The 19370-nt window shown below is 33.3% G+C and overlaps 1 protein-coding gene and 1 long non-coding RNA gene across 6 annotated transcripts in view; both read left to right on the forward strand.

The window, feature by feature from the left end:
- LOC105115317 (probable protein phosphatase 2C 76) overlaps positions 1–17762 on the forward strand; it is a 20646-nt gene extending 2884 nt beyond the window's left edge. For 3 of the 5 annotated variants that reach the window (XM_011012156.1, XM_011012154.1, XM_011012157.1), the window contains 3 exons: positions 586–677; positions 1410–1484; positions 17493–17762. In XM_011012156.1, coding sequence (XP_011010458.1) covers positions 586–677; positions 1410–1484; positions 17493–17651 — 326 coding nt within the window. In that variant the 3' untranslated portion in view covers positions 17652–17762. Of the gene's footprint in view, positions 1–585; positions 678–1409; positions 1485–1806; positions 2243–17492 lie in introns of those variants that run through there. The other 2 variants (XM_011012155.1, XM_011012158.1) reach the window with 2 other exon arrangements.
- On the forward strand, positions 13493–14153 carry LOC105115315 (uncharacterized). Its single transcript, XR_840319.1, has 2 exons — positions 13493–13580; positions 14068–14153. It is a non-coding gene; the product is annotated as an uncharacterized LOC105115315 (long non-coding RNA).
- Positions 17763–19370: the final 1608 nt, after the last annotated feature.

A 19370-nucleotide genomic window follows, 5' to 3' on the forward strand; every position in this document is an offset into this window, starting at 1 on the left:
TCGTGTAGGAATTTTAAAATATTACTTCCTTTTCGATTGTCAAGAAAAATTTTGACATTCAAAAGGATGAAAGCTTTGGGACACCAGGGAACATCTAATTGGTTTAAATCTTCATGTGAATTGTGGTATGCGTGTGATATGTCCGAAGGATTGGCATTGTTATTCTCCACATAAGTCTTTCTCTTTGGTGCAACACTATGCACCGTTCCCAGCTTTGAGCATAGTAAGTAAAGCAGTATTTGAGATGAAAAATCCTACCTAAAACCCTAGTTCCTGATCTGCTGCCTCACTTTATGCTACTCATCACAGACTGACTGTGATGCTGTTTGTCCATGGGTGGTGGAACCTGCTGTTACTGAACATCTCCAACTATTGACTATCTGAGTCCACCTTTGTAACCTTTAGCCATGATTTTTGCTTCCATTAGACGTATCAGATAAACATATACTGTAGCTAAGAGAGCTGTCAGGAAATTTGGGATGGAGGGAGCTTCATTTATTTCTTCTACCACATGTGCATTAAATGTCAATAAGTTTGAGACTGTTCCTAAAAACTTAAATCATACTGCTTTGACTGTCTTGTCAGGCACTTGGAGAGTAGGAGGTGTATTGGCCATGTCCCGTGCTTTTGGTAACCGCATGTTGAAGCAATTTGTTGTTGCAGAACCTGATATCCAGGTATTCTATGAACATATCTCACCCATTTTCTGAATGTAGTCTTGTATCATTTTGATTTCTTAGAAATGATTTTGATTATGTGATAAATTTTCTGCCTTTGGTTTCAAACACAAGCAAGTAATATGTTCAAGGAATGCTTCAATTTCGAGTCTGGGTATTATTGATTTTTTTTTTTGTTCTTTCATCGTAGGAATTATCCTAGCAGAGCAAATTACCTTCCTCAGTTGACTGTAAACTTTTAAAAAGAGTGTATTAGTGTTAGATGCTAGGTTATATTTATGCTGCAACAGCAGGTGACAACGAGGTCTTTTATTGTTTTGACTTTTGATCTTGGTGGTTTTTCTTGAGCACCTGAATTGAACTGTAATATCAACGTGAGATGCCAGCTAATTAAGATTGTAATTCCATGGTGTTGTATCAAAGATGCGGGATTTAATTGTTATCTTCACTAAAACATGGAAGTGGGGTAAGGGAAAACTTTTAATGTTATACACAGACCTAAAAAATAAAGAAGTTTCCTTTCAGGGTCATCTTTCCCTTCAGTGCTGCTGCGTGTAATGTTTTGAACAGGTTAATGAACTTCTGCTTATAAAAGCCTCCTTGGTGGCTATCAAAATAGAATTCAGTCTAGGATTTGTTCCATTTTCCTGGATCAAACTGCATGAACTTCTTCCGATTGAAGTTTATTCAAAATTAATCAGCAACTTGTTTGTATACTTTTCGCCCTTTCAGGAGCAGAAAATAGATCAAGAATTTGAATTGCTTGTGCTCGCAAGTGATGGTCTATGGGATGTGGTACCCAATGAGGTAATTATGCTAACCCCCACACCCCCTCCCCCCCCTTCACACACACTGATGCATAAAAGCACGTAAGCATGAATACATGTCTTTGTTCAGTTTTGATGTGAGATTATAATAATGGATTGTGCGAGTTGACCATTTACATTTGGCCCACTGCTTAGGCTATTAGACATTTTGGTTATCATAGAAATAATTGATTGCTCTTTACAGTGCATTGAATTAAACATCTGATTGGTGATATGGAATGTTTGCTTGAGGTTTCTTTTCCTGGTGTGCAATTTCTAGACTTTGAGCTGGTTTTGCCTCCCCTTGCCTGAATCATGTGTAGGATGCTGTTTCCATTGCCAGAACAGGAGAAGAACCCGAGACAGCAGCTAGGAAATTAACCGAGGCTGCTTTTACCCGGGGCAGGGCTGATAACATAACATGCATGGTAGTGAGATTCCACCGTGCCAAGATCGATCCATCCAATGCCCAGCAGGATTAGACATTGCCACGTATCCTGCATGTATAGATTCATTGATGTTGAAGGCAATCTATTATTGATCTCTATGCATGCATATCGCTGAATTTGCATATGCAGGATCCAATTTGTTTCTCCATTTTTTTTTTTAAATAAATTTCTCCATTTGCCCAGCTTGAGAACATGGACTTGTGTCCTGTTGTAAGTCCAAAGTAGTTCATATTTTTGTCTATCAGCTGTTTCAATATGAAATGATCATAAACAGCAGTTAATCTTAAGCATGTTTAATTAAGCCGATTCAGCGGTCTTTGTTGTATTTTTGTACTTTTGATGCTGAATGAACTAGTCAATTATAGTTGAGAACTCAAATCTAAATCGATTTGATTCGACCAACAAAGCTCCATCACCGCATGAATTTTTCTGTTCTAAGATACAGAAATAAAGCAGGGTAATGCATAACCGAGCTAATCCTTCTCCAGCCTTGAATCAAATTCAGGTTTCAAACTTCCCCTGACGCAAAATTGTCTAATCAACCGACTGGAAGTTTAAATACTGCAAGGACCTTGCCTTAAGACTCCTTTCCTGACTACGAGTCTGAGGAACACTGATCAACTGACACAATAAAGAACCCCACATTTCATTAAAATCTTTTATGGGAAACAGAATGTCTTGGAACATTAAGGGAAGAACTGGTTATTTTCCACTGGTAAAGGGACACCCGAGTCTAGAGACGACTCGACAAATGTATCAGCTGCTGATTTCCTGTTCAAAATATGGACGAACATGAATTGTGCAACTGAAAACTAGGGAAAAAATAGGCATACGTATGAGATTATGCAGAGGAGATAATGCAGGTCGAAGCTGTGCATTGCAGTTGTCATAATGCAGCTTGTCTTGCACATGTTTTGCTTATCACGGGCTGCCATGTAACAAACTTTCAAGGAATTGCTCCAGAGATTTTTTTTTAAAAAATAAGGGCTAAAACAAAGGTTCCTGCACTTATAGGTGTAGCCGAACTTGCCAAAAGAAAAAATTCCTATACTATTTCCGACAAATAACTTCCTATGCCACAAGAAGCAATTTCCTATACTGTTTCGGGCATCCTGTAGCCAAACTTCCTGAACTGTTAACCTAGCAATTAAGGGAAAAAACAATTTCCTGTATAGACTACCAAATACTCAATATAAATATAGGCCATACTTTTTTCAAAACTCGTACATTGAAGTCGACTTCTTACTGTGAAGCTCCTGGCTGCTGGTAATTGTTTTTGACTGATCTTTTTCATGTTTATCAGAATCCATTAAGTTAAATCGTTGTGTGATTATTGGCCTTGCATGCAGGTCCAGTACTTGAAGCTAGAAGGTTGATTTGAAGAAGCAAGATGAATGATTACATTACTGCAGGGTTGGTCGTAGGAACAATCGTTTTAATCATTCTGGCTTTTTTTGCCTGGTCACTTGTTGCCGGCTGTAAGGGGAGGCAATCAGCAGAAGCAGAAGCAGAAGCAGAAGCAGAAGCAGCTTGACAGCAAGCATGGGGAAACCTTGCCATCATAACCATCTTTAATTAGTGCCTCCTGATGTAGTTAAGAAAGTTATTAGTTTAAGTATTCAATTCAAAAATAAAGAGCATACCCTGTTCATCTATTTTATTTTTATGTTTATCTTTGGTTAAATTATTTAGTACTACTATAATTTAATTTTTTTAGTGTCAGTTATTTCCAAGAACTCGCCAACTCAAGGTTCTACTAGTGATTCCTTGAAGGTTGCCCGTCCTTATTGCTAAATCACGTTTAACTTCACACAAGATAAAAGAGAAGGAATTAACTATCCAAAAGTCAATCAATCTCGACAAGTTACTGAGGAATAGCACAACGCTTCTTAATCTAAAAGAACAGGAAAAAAAAAAAAACTCTTGAAATGATTCAACATAACTAGGTTGATCTGTCTGCTTTAAGATCCATGAACCATTGTGCTCTACTGTGTGAAATAAAATGGGCAAGGATACAACAAAAGCCTCAATGAGCTTCAGGTTTCAAATTACAGACAAGATAATCAGCGAAGTTGTTCTAGTCTAAACTGCACTAATCTATTCCAACAATCTAAAGGCTTAATATATTGGAAAGGACCTTGCCTTAAGATTCCTTTTCTGATTATGAGTTAAAGAAGTTGTAATAGTGATTAACTGACACAATAAATAACACCTTTCATTAAAACTCGGTGGAAAACAGAAAGTCTGGGAACATGTAGGGAAGAACTGGCAATTTACCATTGATACTTGGCTCTGGAGAAGATTCCATCAATTAACACAGTTCATATTTCCTGTTCGAAACATGAAACACGAATCGTGCAGTAAAGTTATCTTTATGAGGTTATGCAGTGAAGGGTTTGATGTAAGTTATTTGTGTTTATCTCAATTAAAATCACTTTGTAATTTTAAATTGGAGTTTCAAGTAAACTAATTTAAACTCTGAATTTAATCTTGAATCTACTCATATAATTTCAAATTTATATTACAGAGTTATATAAGTATTAATATAATTAAATTTACTTTCACATAAATAGTAGTTTAATTTAAAAAGTAGTCAAATAATTAAAATAATTTGAATATAAAATAAACTCAATAACTTAAAAAAAATATTTATATTCATAAAGTAATTCATATTCTGATTATATCCAGACTCAAAATATTCTTTTGATATTATTGGTTTATGAAATTAAAACTGCAATCCTAATTACAAAGAAAATTATAAGCATACTTAATTAATACTTAATTAACACCGATAAAATTACTTCTTACAAGCCATTACTTATTGGTTATAAGCCTCGAATTAAATGTCTACTTGATAAATAAATTTTGAAGATTCTATAAACTTGATTGAACTGCAATGTAGTTGTTTTGTTGAGTTTTTGAGTTGTGTTCCTCTTTAATTGTCTTGCCTCGTCCTTTAAATAAAAAAGTTTAAGATAAGTTTCAACAACTACACACTCATTTTACTCAAAATAACTTTTGATAATTATCCACTCACTCTATTCAAAGTAATTACCAACTCATTTTTTATTTTAAAAATCTTATATCATATAGATTTTTTATACCTCTCATTCACCGTCCACATTCGGTCATTTTATCAAGTCTGGTTTTGACATCCTTAGTCAATTTTAGTGTAAATGCAGTTAATTGTTAGTCAAAACTCATAAATTGAAGTCGATTTCTTGCTGCGAAGCTCCTGGCTCCTGGCTCCTGGTAATTGTTTTTGACTAATCTTTTTTGCAAGTTAATTAGAATCAATTAAATTAATCTTCGAGTGGTTGTTGGCCCTGCATGCTGGTACAGTAATTGTAGTTAGAAGAAGCAAGATGAATGATTACATTACTGCAAGGTTAAGTCGCAGGAGCTATCGTTTTAATCATTCTGGCTTTCTTTATCCGGTCGCTTTTTTCTAGCTGTAAGGGGAGGCAGTAAGCAGAAGCAGCCTGCCTGCAAGCATGGAGCAAAAAACTCGAATGAGAGTCTGGGGACACGTTGCAGGTGGAGATGATACGGTTAGTTACAGAGTTATTTTTGTAGGCCAGGAAAGCTGCTAGTCCATATCAGCTTAACTTTATTGGTAAAGTTGAGAATGACCTTTAGCAATTTATCCCAAAGAATAATTATCTTAGACAATCCTGAGCTTGAACATGTTACCTTGAAGCATTAGATGCTTTGAATCAACATGAAGCAAAGATAATCAGTGAAGTTCTGTTAGCTTGAACTGAAACTACCATGTACAATATAGAGAGAGAGCTTACTTTTTCATTCGTGGATTAATTCCTAGGGACGAAGCTCAATGTCCTTTTTATGATAGCGAACTTGAGACTTCAGATCACCTTCTTCTTCGGTGTCCAGTTTTGTGGACAATATAGACCCGCTTCCTTTCGTGGTGAGGTGTATATAGTTGCTTTCCTAAACTGGTAGATGATCATCAGATTCTGCAATGACATTCGTTGGTTAATGGTAAGATGCAGAAAAAACATGGAATATTCTCTCTTATGGGATAGCGTGGGGTATATGGTTAGCCCGGAATAACCTAATCTTCGATTAAAAACAACCAAACTGGGACAGTGTTTTTTACTTGATTCTTACAGATTGGCTATGTGGTTTAAATCAAGTGTAAGAATTTTAGTTACATAGGCAACGACCTGGTGCAAGAGTGCGTATGTGTTGGTGGGAGAGATCATTGATGATGGTTTTGAAACACTCAAGAGATAAAAACATTATGTTTTATTTCATAAATGACAAGTTTAGATAAAATTGCAAACTCTCAAATTCTCTTTCTCTCTTGTGTTTCTCTTTTTAATTTTCCACACTCAATAACGTAAACTTACATAGCTACCTATTTATACAGAAACAAAAGATAAATTTTTTAACTCTGCCCATTTACCAGTTTCAGAAGAGAAAATCTCCAATTCAAGCATATCTGACGAACCATCTTGATTCGGGATTCTCACTACCGTGTAACTACCATAATCTTGGCAAATAATTCTTGCATGCATTGCATGGGTGAAACTAGCTGGCTTCGGTGGCGTTGGCAGAATGACATGTTGACTGGTAAGTGGATTACACACATTATAAGTTAAGGGGTACGCTGTACGCATTCCTGCAACACAACACCATACTTTGTTTGACGCTATAATATGTAGAGAAAGTACTGAATTTGCGGTCTAGTTAGGAAGAAACGAAAGCGAAAACACTGAAGAGGACAGCTCGGAGAATTCTTCAGGATTGAAAGAAGTAGGAAACCGAATCACTGTATCCAGTGGTATCACTTGTTTAAGAAAATAAGGAAACAGAAGGATCCGTAGCTGATGAGACGGAGATAGTACTGAATCACTGTTGATTCGGGTGGCATAATATCAAGCGAAGAAAGGAACAGAAATCAGAGAAAGCCAGCGCTTGGAGACAGTTTTGAAGATGAAGATGGATTTCAAGGGAAGCCTGATGAGGATTTCCGTTAAAAGACTGTCTGGAATATCAGAATCATACCAGAAAAATTTGATTTCGTTTAAGAATATTGGATTTAGTTTAAGATTTGGACACAATTCTACCCACAACCAGAAAAAAAATGGTATTAATGCATGTAATATTTTTTATTTTATTTTTATTACGCAGAAGGTATTTATTTATTTAATGGGTTATTTGTTGGAAGAAAGGATAGGTGTGGTAGGTGTTTATGTGTGGCAAAACAAAATAACAAAGCTACGAACAATAAGATATTTGAGAGAAAAGATATATTTCATTAAGTGTTTTGTTAAAGATATACTTTTATTCTCTTTTCTATTGCTTGTCTCACATTTTGTTTACAAGTTTATTTATACATATAAAGTACTAAAAATGTTATAAAGAATTTTGATAATCAGAAATCTTATGTTTATAGAGGTTACTTTATTGCAAAACATTTGATGAATGCTTACTGAATAGATTTATTCTTTACAAAAACCACACATATAAGCTTGTTAAATAGAAGATTGTTGAGTTGGGTGCAAATGGATTTACAAGAAAAAAGATGGAATCCTGCAGGTTATAAATGCAAGATTTAAAGCATATCTAATTGTTTAGGGCTTTACACAAAGAAAATGTATCGATTTCAATAAAGTATTCTCTTTAGTTATAAAGCATGGTTTTATTTTAATATTGCTTGCTATAATTGTTTTTTTTTTTAAATTTAGAGTTTGAGCAATTGGATATCTAAACAACTTTTGTACATAGTAAGCTTAAGGAGATGATCTATATGCATCATCTAGAAGGTTTTAATACTCAAGGTTAAAAAAAAACCATGTATATTTATTAAAAAAATCATTATATGACTTGAAGCAATTACTCAATGGTAGTATAAAAAGATTTAATATTTTTATATTGAGATATAATTACTTTAGGAGTGACTATGATAGTTGTGAATATTTTAGGAATCTCTCAAAAAATTTTATTTATATACTTGTTATTATATGTAAATGACATGTTGATTGACTCTAAGAACATGTTTAAGATTAATATTTTAAAAGATCAATTATGTGATAAGTTTAAAATGAAGGATTTAAGTATAACCAAATAGATTTTGGATATAAAGATATACAAATATTGAAGTGCTGTTAAGTTAAAAATTAACAATTGTTCATCTTATATATAGACAGTTCTTTTACCAGGTAATAAACTATTTCAAATAGATAAGTAGTTCTCTTTTGATTTTTCAAAGGTACATTTTAATTTTGGCTGATCATTTTGAATAAATGTTACATGAAAATGATTTAACATGCTCTTTTTATAATCAAGGGGATAAAATCTCTTAACATGTTTTACTTTATTGTCATTTGGTATAGAAATTATAGTCATGTGTGGTGGCTAGGACAACAATGGATTTTTCTAAAAAATTTAGATGCATTCTTCCTAGCATGAAATAATAATGGGTTCTATGCAAAGAAAAATATGGTTATTATTCTTTTATGGTATTGTTTGGTCCCTTTGAAATGCTCAGAATAATTTGGTTTTTAATTAGGTAATTCTTGATTGGGATGATATATATCATTCCCTTTCCCAGAAAGTAGCAACCTAGCAAAATATGATTGTGAAATTTTTTGCTATATTGGAACAAATTTGCTTCAATCACCTGATGGGCTTCTTATGTAGATCGACACAACTAAATTACAATATAATTCAACTTGGATACTATCTCCGATAAGGATGTTAAAGTGGAATATGGATAGTTCTTCAAATGGCAAACTAGAACCATTTAGTATTTGTTATGACTTAATTCCTGGATCCATGACTGGCATATAGATAAGGTTTCCTTCTAAAGTTCCATACTTATATGAATCCAAACTTATATACAATCTTATCCTTTAAACAACACAATCAGAGTTCACGCAACATTAATAACAAACTAATTTCATAAATAATTTAATTATCTTAATACAAAAGTTATTATAATTTCATAGTTTTGGAGTACTAACTAGACAGGAAAAAAAGATACAAATTATAACCAAAAGAGTAGGTTCTTAAGGTCTAATAAAAGTGACCTACTATCAAGCTATAAGCTTGAAAATGATAAATAATGAGAGGGTAAGTTCAACAACTCAGTGAGTACATAATATTTAATACACACACACGAGATAATAAAACAATGAGATATATATATACAAATTGACTTTAAGTTTTTATAGGAAGGTTCCTCAAATAGGCCACAACAAAAATATCATAAGGTAAAACTTGTTAGAAAATCAAAATGCAATAGGCATGAGGTTCCGTACCGTGGGATGATCAGTCCACACAGGTTAGTGACTCCCCCGACTAACTAGAGTTCAGATACGATGTGCACAAAGACTAACAATACCATATTAGCATGGGTATTCTGACTAGCATACTATAGATTCATAATCATAATCAAACAGGCATATTCATATCTCAAAGCTCAACTCATAATATTAATCAAATGAGAAGCTATCAATTCAGAAGCCAATTTAAATATATATTGGTTCATATCAAGAATTCAGATTTAACAATTGATCATGTTTTATCTTAATAAGGATAATAATTAACATATATATTATCAAGAAACATGATCCAATTCATATTAATAAATCAAATATTTAAAATATTTCTCATGAATATGAAAAATTATCCACTCAATTGACTCGAAAGCAAACAGAACTCAAAAGTAAACACCAAAGAAAATCCTACTAACGTTCCGCCGGTAAAATATCAGGATTATCTCAATACAAAGAAAACATATTCAAGAACGACTCAAAAGAACATTTAACCTATTTAATACACTTAAATAAGGGTGTATTTTGTAACCTTATATATTTTTGAACTAACTAGTCAATTTTATTAAAAACTCAAAATTTAATGGTTTTCCTGAAATCTAATTCATAATAAAATAAATAATAAAATTGATAATAATTTACTAAATAACCCTTAATTATTCATCAAACCAATCTGAAAAAGCTAATATTACAGTAAGGGACTAATCCGAAATTTATCATATTTTAAGGGTCAAATTGTAACTTTTGTCAAATTGAAGGACCAAACTAAAAATATCATAAATCCATGAATATACTGAAATTATGACCATAATTAATCCTCAATTATATCTAGAACATCTCATTATGCTACAGGGATCATTATGGAATTTTTCCAAAATTTCAGGGTTAAATTGTAATTTTTGTCAAACTAGAGGATCAAACTAAAAATATCATAAATCCATGAATATACTGAAATTATGACCATAATTAATCCTTAATTCTATCTAGAATATCTCATTATGCTCCATTGACCATTCTGGAATTTTTTCAAATTTTTAGGGTTGAATTGTAATTTTTATCAAATTGAAAGACTAAATTGAAAGCGTTAAAATTTCATAACTATACAGGCATTATTCCCATAATTCATCTTTTATTCTATTCAAAATCTCAAAACATGCTTTAGGGATCAATTTGAAATTTTGTTATCTTCAACTTCAAATCTAGAATTTCAACACAAATCCCACTGTTCTTTCTAAAATTTCTAACTCAAAATTCATTATTTACAGAAATCATAACTCATATATTTATCTTTACCTATAATTTCTTAAAATTAACTAAACAATTTATTACCTATAACAATCATTCCTATACATTCAAATTAATTCATCAATCAAACCCAAAATAAAATCTTCAAAACCCTAACATTCATTAAAACTGAAATTTAAAGTTCAAAGAACATATTTATATATTTATAAACCTAAATCTTACCTTTAAACTTGTTTTTTTCCCAATCTCTTCCTTTTCCTTTATTTTTCCCCTTTTCTTCTTCTTCTTCCTCTTCCTCCTTTCTTTCTCACAGTTTGCTCCTTCAATATTTAGATCCCTTTTTCTTTTTTTTCTATTTATGTTTATCAACTATTGTTTAATTACCATAATACCACTTATTTAATTATACTTATTTCTAAGCCTCTAAGGACTTGACTGCCTTTTCCTATATCTTTTAATTCAAAACATAACAGCGTTGGTCACTTTTTAAGAGATCATGAAGGAAATCTTTTATGTGTTTCCTTTTGTTCTACAGGTATAAAAGAATCAAATGTGACTGAGGTTTTCACAATTAAAAAAGCTTTTTAAGTGTATATTGATTGTTCCTATACACTTACAAGAAGTTTGATTTATATAATGCCAATATATGGATTAAGAGCCACAATATGATGAGACCATGACGCTTATAAGATGAATTCTATGATATTTCAAATTCTAGGAGTTAGTGGCGGAGTCACAATGGGGATTAAGGGGCAGTTGCCCCCTTAATCCTTTTTTCAAATATATTTTATATTAAAATTTTAATATAATAATTTAATAAATTTTTTTTTTGCATTATTATTCCTACATCTTTTTCTTCTATAATTTAAACTATTAATTGATTAATTAAGTAAGCTTTTATTCTTTATATTTAATGTTTTAGGTGAGTTTTATTCATTTTTTCTATTTATTTCATTGTTTAATTTTATTTTTGTTTCTTAATAATATGATAATTTATGGATATGTTAAATTAATATGTTTATGTATAATATTATATGTACATGAATATAAATTGAAATGAGTTTTGATGAAATAATATGTATTTTGTTATGAATTTTATATGAAAAATAATAGTAATTAACATATTAGTGATTACAAATAAAGTACTAAACAACTAAAAAAATTAGGGATATAATAAAAAATATATATTTATATTTAACCTACTTATGTAAAATAACAAATTAACAAAGAATTGTTGCTAGTAATTTCATTTGTCCATGCAAGATTTAGAAATAGATGAATAAAATATTCATCGTATATATTGAGAAAGAACATCTTTAATGAAATTAATAATGAAGTCATTGTTAAGTAATTTTAAAATATGAAAACTTGAAAAAAAATAATTATAATATAAGTTTTTTTATGTTAAAAATATTCTTAAATTAATTTTACTTGATATAAATTAGTACATGAATTTCAAATTGATTTCTCTATATAAAACACATATCTATATAATATATAATATTAAGTATTTATAATTCGTCCTCTTATTTAAAATTTTCTAGATCCATGGGAGTATCCTTTGTTTTGTGATAGATCATTCGGCAAAGCAAGGAGTTGATTCCTAGAGAAACAGATTTAGTTGCATGGTTTTAGTTTTAATTAATCTCAAAGTTTGGTTTATGTTAGCGGGTTATTAAGACATTGTTTTGGTTAGTCCTGTATAGCCATTTTCTTCCTGGCTATAAAATATTTTATTGAAGTTCTCGACTTTTATTAAAAAAAAAAGGATCAAGAATACTTTGGCAAATGGTGAGGATTCAAGCTGTTAATACCGTTAGTTGGTTGTAGAGTTGTTTAGACAGTAATTCTTGGAGGTAAAGCAGCTCTTCCATTTGCAAGACTTCTTACTGTAATTAAGTTGATTTCTGTGTCGTATGTGTATCTGCACTTTGAATTTTTTCTGAACAAGTAATTATAAATGAGCTTTGGAATAAAACTCAATCTAAATCAATTGGGAGTCAACTACATAGATTTGTTTGCTTCAATATACATGGAACATTCTGCCGCAAAAAGAAAAGGGGGAAAATACAGTAGCGGGACAACATATTTCGCCAGCCTTAATCATCTTCAGGTTTCAAAGTTACCATGCAGCCAAACAACCAGTGAAACTTTTCCAGGCTTAATATTGTAAGCGCCTTGCATTAGGATTCTTCTTCTGATTGCGCGTCCAAGGATGATTGAGATTCTCATCAAATGACAACATAATGGAACACAATTTGTCGAAAAGAGACGGAATAAGAAGATAAAGGGAAGAAATGAAGATTTACCATCGATTTTTGGCTGTGAATGACCAAGCAGAGTTCCAAAATCTGGATTGGAATTTGGTGCTGGAGGATCAGGCAATATAGTAGAGCGTGGATTGAGATTTGGCTCTAGAGGAACAGGCAATGTAGTAAAGCCTGGATTGAGATTTCGCCACGGAAGCTGGTAAGTACACCAGAAATCAGATTTTCTGTTCCAATTATGAAAGAACATGGACTTTACTTCTCAAAATAAAAGAAAAGAAAAGGGACATCTTCGTAAGGTTATTCCTGACAGTTCTTTAGAAAAAAAGGCTAGTCGTCATCATCTAATTCCAACAATGGAAATTGAATTACCTAGAAAGAATGGAAGCGCAAGACAAAACTGATTGTTTTTTTTTTCGAAGAGCTACAGAAACAAGTCAATTGAAAGGACATTACATACATACCTTCAGAAGCATTCCTTGAAACAGAATCCTGAGAGCTCTTTCTTCTTCTTTCTCTGCGCTCTGCCAATGTCCTCCTACAACTCCTCTTTTCACCATCAAACTCTGACACTACATGAAACCTACACAAATAACAAGCTAAGCCCACTTTTAATCTCATCAACAAGCCATTCCGGCAATCATCATTCCAAGCAAACTGTCGCTCTGCATGTATAGATTAATTGATGTTGTAGGCCATCTATTATTGATATCTATGCATGCATATAGCTGAATTTGCATATGAAGGATCCAATTTGTTTATCCATTTTTTTTTAAAAAATAAATTTCTCCATTTGCCCACCTTGAGAACATGGACTTGTGTCCTGTTGTAAGTGTTGGGAATTCCGACCGGTGATATACTGATATTTGCTCATAGGAGGCCAAGCACACTGACACAATATTTAACGTGGTTCGGCAAAACCGCCTACATCCACGGGAGAAGTCAATATATTTAGAGATAGAGAAAGAATACAAAACAAATACATGGAGGAGGAGGATTACACCCTCTCATACTCAACTCTCAACTCTCTTTGCTGCACTTGCAGCTGCTGCAATGGCAGCAAGGCTGCTGCCATTGCAGCTCTCTCTTCCTCTCTACTCTCTTCACATTTTCATAATTCTCTTCACTCATTTTGCTCTCTTGCATATGCCTCTATTTATAGGCATTCATGAAGGCTTTTCTTCAACAAAGGTGGCTGCCAACTCCAACTCTTCTTCAACAATGGTGGCTACCAACCTTTGACATTTTGGATGAGTGCACATGGTTGGTGCAATAGCAAATGGTTGTTGCATATTAATGGCAACCAACCTAACAGTAAGTCCTAAGTAGTTCATATTTTTGTTTTTCAGCTGTTTCAATATGAAATGATCATAAACAAAAGTTGATCTTAAGCATGTTTAATTAAGCCGATTCAGCGGCCTTTCTTGTTTCTTCGCACTTTTGATACTGAATGAACACGTAAATTATAGTTGAGAACTCAAATCTAAATCGATTTTATTCGACCAACAAAGCTCCAACACCGCATGAATTTTTCTGTTCTAAGATACAGAAATAAAGCTGGGTAAAGCTTTACCGAGCTAATCCTTCTCCAGCCTTGAATCAAATTCAGGTTTCAAACTTCCCCTGACGCAAAATTGTCTAATCAACCGACTGAAAGTTTAAATACTGCAAGGGCCTTGCCTTAAGACTCCTTTCCTGACTACGAGTCTGCGGAACACTGATCACCTGACACAATAAAGAACCCCACATTTCATTAAAATCTTTTATGGGAAACAGAATGTCTCGGAACATTAAGGGAAGAACTGGCTATTTGCCACTGGTAAAGTACACCCGAGTGTAGAGACGACTCGAAAAATGTATCAGCTACTGATTTCCTGTTCAAAATATGGAAGAACATGAATTGTGCAACTGAAAACTAGGGGGAAAAAAGGCATACTTATGTGATTATGCAGAGGAGATAATGCAGGTCGAAGCTGTGCATTGCAGTTGTCATAATGCAGCTTGTCTTTCCCATGTTTTGCTTATCACGGGCTACCATGTAACAGACTTTCAAGGAATTGCTCCAGAGATTTTTTTTTTAAAAAATAAGCGCTAAAACAAAGGTTCCTGCACGTATAGCTGTAGTCGAACTTGCCGAAAGAAAAAATTCCTATACTATTTCGGACAAATAACTTCCTATGCCACAAGAAGCAATTTCCTATAATGTTTCGGGCATCTTGTAGCCAAACTTCCTGAACTGTTAACCTAGCAATTAAAGGAAAAAACAATTTCCTGTATAGACTCCTGAATAATCAATATAAATATAGGCCATACTTTTTCAAAACTCGTGCATTGAAGTCGACTTCTTGCTGTGAAGCTCCTGGCTGCTGGTAATTGTTTTTGACTAATCTTTTTCATGTTTATCAGAATCCATTAAGTTAAATCGTTGTGTGATTGTTGGCCTTGCATGCAGGTCCAGTACTTGAAGCTAGAAGGTTGATTTGGAGAAGCAAGATGAATGATTACATTACTGCAGGGTTGGTCATAGGAACTATCGTTTTAATCATTCTGGCTTTTTTTGTCCGGTCACTTGTTGCTGGCTGTAAGGGGAGGCAATCAGCAGCCGCAGAAGCAGAAGCAGCTTGACAGCAAGCATGGGGAAACCTTCCTGCCATCATAACAATCTTTAATTAGTGCCTCCTGATGTAGTTAAGAAAGTTATTAGTTTAAGTATTCAATTTAAAAATAAAGGGCATACCCTGTTCATCTATTTTATTTTTATTTTTATCTTTGGTTAAATTAATTAGTAGTACTATAATTTCATTTTTTTAGTGTCCGTTATTTCCAAGAACTCGCCAGCTCAAGGTTCTACTAGTGATTCCTTGAAGGTAGCCCATCCTTATTGCTAAATCACCTATAACTTACACAAGATAAAAGAGAAGGAATTAACTATCCAAAAGTCAATCAATCTCGACAAGTTACTGAGGAATAGGACAACGCTTCTTAATCTAAAAGAACAGGGAAAAAAAAAAAAAACACTCTTGAAATGATTCAACACAACTAGGTTGATCTGTCTGCTTTAAGATCCATGAACCATTGTGCTCTACTGTGTGAAATAAAATGGGCAAGGACACAACAAAAGCCTCAATGAGCTTCAGGTTTCAAGTTACAGACAAGATAATCAGCGAAGTTTTTCTAGTCTAAACTGCACTAATCTATTCCAACAATCTAAAGGCTTAATATATTGGAAAGGACCTTGCCTTAAGATTCCTTTTCTGATTGCGAGCATGAGGAAAAGAAGTTGAAATAGTGATAAACTGACACAATAAATAACACCTTTCATTAAAACTCGGTGGAAAACAGAAAGTCTGAGAAAACATAGGGAAGAACTGGATAACACCTTTCATTAAAACTCGGTGGAAAACAGAAAGTCTGAGAAAACATAGGGAAGAACTGGATAACACCTTTCATTAAAACTCGGTGGAAAACAGAAAGTCTGAGAAAACATAGGGAAGAACTGGATAACACCTTTCATTAAAACTCGGTGGAAAACAGAAAGTCTGAGAAAACATAGGGAAGAACTGGCAATTTACCATTGATACTTGGCTCTGGAGAAGATTCCATCAATTAACACAGTTCATATTTCCTGTTCGAAATATGAAAAAACATGAATCGTGCAGTAAAGTTATCTTTATGAGGTTATGCAGTGAAGGCTTTGATGTAAGTTATTTTGTGTTTATCTCAATTAAAAGCACTTTGTAATTTGATTATGTGATAAATTTTCTGCCTTTGGTTTCAAATACAAGCGAGTAATATGTTCAAGGCATGCTTCATTCCCGAGTCAGGGTATTATTGAATTTTTATTTTTGTTCTTTCATCGTAGGAATTATCCCAGCAGAGCAAATTACCTTCCTTGGTTGACTGTAAACTTTTTTTAGTGTATTAGTGTTGGATGCTAGGTTATATTTATGCCGCAACAGAAGGTGAAAACTAGGTCTTTTATTGTTTCGACTTTTGATCTCGGTGGTTTTTCTTGAGCACCTGAATTGAACTGTAATGTCAACGTGAGATCCCAGCTAATTAAGATTGTAATTCCATGGTATTGTATCAAAGATGCGGGATTTAATTGTTATCTTCACTAAAACATGGAAGTGGGGTAAGGGAAAACTTTTAATGTTATAGACAGACCTAAACAATAAAGAAGTTTCCTTTGGGGGTCCTCTTGCCCTTCTGTGGTGCTGCGTGTAATGTTTCGAACAGGTTAATGAACTTCTGCATATAAAAACCTTCTTGGTGTCTATCAAAATAGAATTCAGTCTAGGATTTCTTCCATTTTCCTGGATCAAACTGCATGAACTTCTTCCGATTGAAGTTTATTCAAAATTAATCAGCCACTTGTTTGTATACTTTTCGCTCGCAAGTGATGGACTATGGGATGTTGTACCCAATGAGGTAATTATGTTAACCCCCCTCCCTCTCACACACACACTGATAAATAAAAGCGCGTAAGCATGAATACACGTCTTTGTTCAGTTTTGATGTGAGATTATAATAATGGATTGTGCGAGTTGACCATTTACATTTGGCCCACTGCTTAGGCTATTAGACATTTTGGTTATCATAGAAATAATTGATTGCTCTTCACAGTGCATTGAATTAAACATCTGACTGGTGATATGGAATGTTTGCTTGAGGTTTCTTTTCCTGGTGTCCAATTTCTAGACTTTGAGCTGTTTTTGCCTCCCCTTGCCTGAATCATGTGTAGGATGCTGTTTCCATTGCCAGAACAGAAGAAGAACCTGAGACAGCAGCTAGGAAATTAACCGAGGCTGCTTTTACCCGGGGCAGTGCTGATAACATAACATGCATTGTAGTGAGATTCCACCGTGACAAGATCGCTCCATCCAATTCCCAGCAGGATTAGACATTGCCACGTATCCTGCATGTATAGATTCATTGATGTTGTAGGCAATCTATTATTGATATCTATGCATGCATATAGCTGAATTTGCATATGAAGGATCCAATTCGTTTATCCACTTTTTTTTTAAAAATAAATTTCTCCATTTGCCCCGCTTGAGAACATGGACTTGTGTCCTGTTTTAAGTCCAAAGTAGTTCATATTTTTGTTTTTCAGCTGTTTCAATATGAAATGATCATAAACAAAAGTTGATCTTAAGCATGTTTAATTAAACCGATTCAGCGGTCTTTTTTGTTTTTTCGAACTTTTGATACTGAATGAACAAGTAAATTATAGTTGAGAACTCAAATCTAAATCGATTTGATTCGACTAACAAAGCTCTATCACCGCATGGATTTTGCTGTTCTAAGATACAGAAATAAAGCAGGGTAATGCATAACCGAGCCAAGCCTTCTCCATCCTTGAATCAAATTTATAGCAATTTTGTCAATATTTTTCAACCACCATCAGCCACCCTCTTCTTTTTTCAACCACAACATTTATTGTAGTAGTTAGGAGTTGATTGTTTTTTGTTGAATGTTGCCAAGGCTCTCCTATAAATGAAGACAAAGAGAGAGCAAGGTAAGTGGAAGTGTAAAGGAAGTGAAAAAAGAGCATATTTGAGAGTGTGAGTGTAAAAGTGAAACACTTGGTTTTCTAGGATTGCACTAGGTTAAATTGAGTGTTTGTATCATTTCTCCAATAATATATAATTTGCTGTCTCCGTGGATGTACCTGGTTTTGGGGAACCACATAAATCTACTTATTTGTGTTTTTTTTATTTTTTTTTACTTTCTGTTCGGTATGAACAACAAATTAGTATTAGAGCATTAGAGAGGCTAGAACATTGAAAAAACACGTTTTTTCAGCTCTCGATTCGAAGTTGCAAAATTTTCAAAGTTTTCAAATCTTGATTTTGATCTCTTACGGAGATTCCTCTCATCGATACGAGTTCGGCGATATAAAGATCATCGAAATCGGAGTTGAAACGAGCCTTGTAGAGCTCAAAAAAATTTCTCTTGAAATCTGTTAGAAAAACTAGATAATGTCGGAATTCTAGCCTTAGAAGGCTATGCCATGTTACTAGACACGTTGACACTGAGTCATTATCCACATCATCAATAGGGAGTCAACATCGCCATGTCATCAGTCACGTCATCTAATAGAGACAGAATATTCTCTTGACAGAATAAAAAGAGAATATTTCCTTGACTATGATGGAATATTCTTTATCAGAGATAGTGTAATGTTTTGAATTAATGAGTTGGAAAATACAACAAAGCCCTTGATCACTTAAAGAGTGGGTATAAATGAATGAGGGGTAGTGTGGTAATTAGATAAACATAATAAATATAAATAGAAAAAAAAATAAAAGTGGGATCTGAAAATTTGAGAGAGAATCGACAAGATAGAGAAGGGAGAAAGAAGAAGAGAAAAGAGGGAAATTAGAAGAGAAATAGAAAGGAATTGGAAGAAATAAGTAAAAAGGGTAAGATCATGCTTTAATGTGTATAATATGTTTTCTTAAGCTTTAATTTCAGTTTTGATGAATTTCAGGGTTTTGAAAATTTGTATTTTGGGTTTAATTGATGAATTAAATTAAATGTTATAAGGTTAATTATTGTGGGTATTTGATTATATGACTAATTTTGAGAGATTGAATTGAAAAATGATGATTTTAAG

This window comes from Populus euphratica, unplaced genomic scaffold (assembly GCF_000495115.2).
Source record: "Populus euphratica unplaced genomic scaffold, PopEup_1.0 scaffold680.1, whole genome shotgun sequence".
NCBI lineage: Eukaryota > Viridiplantae > Streptophyta > Magnoliopsida > Malpighiales > Salicaceae > Populus > Populus euphratica.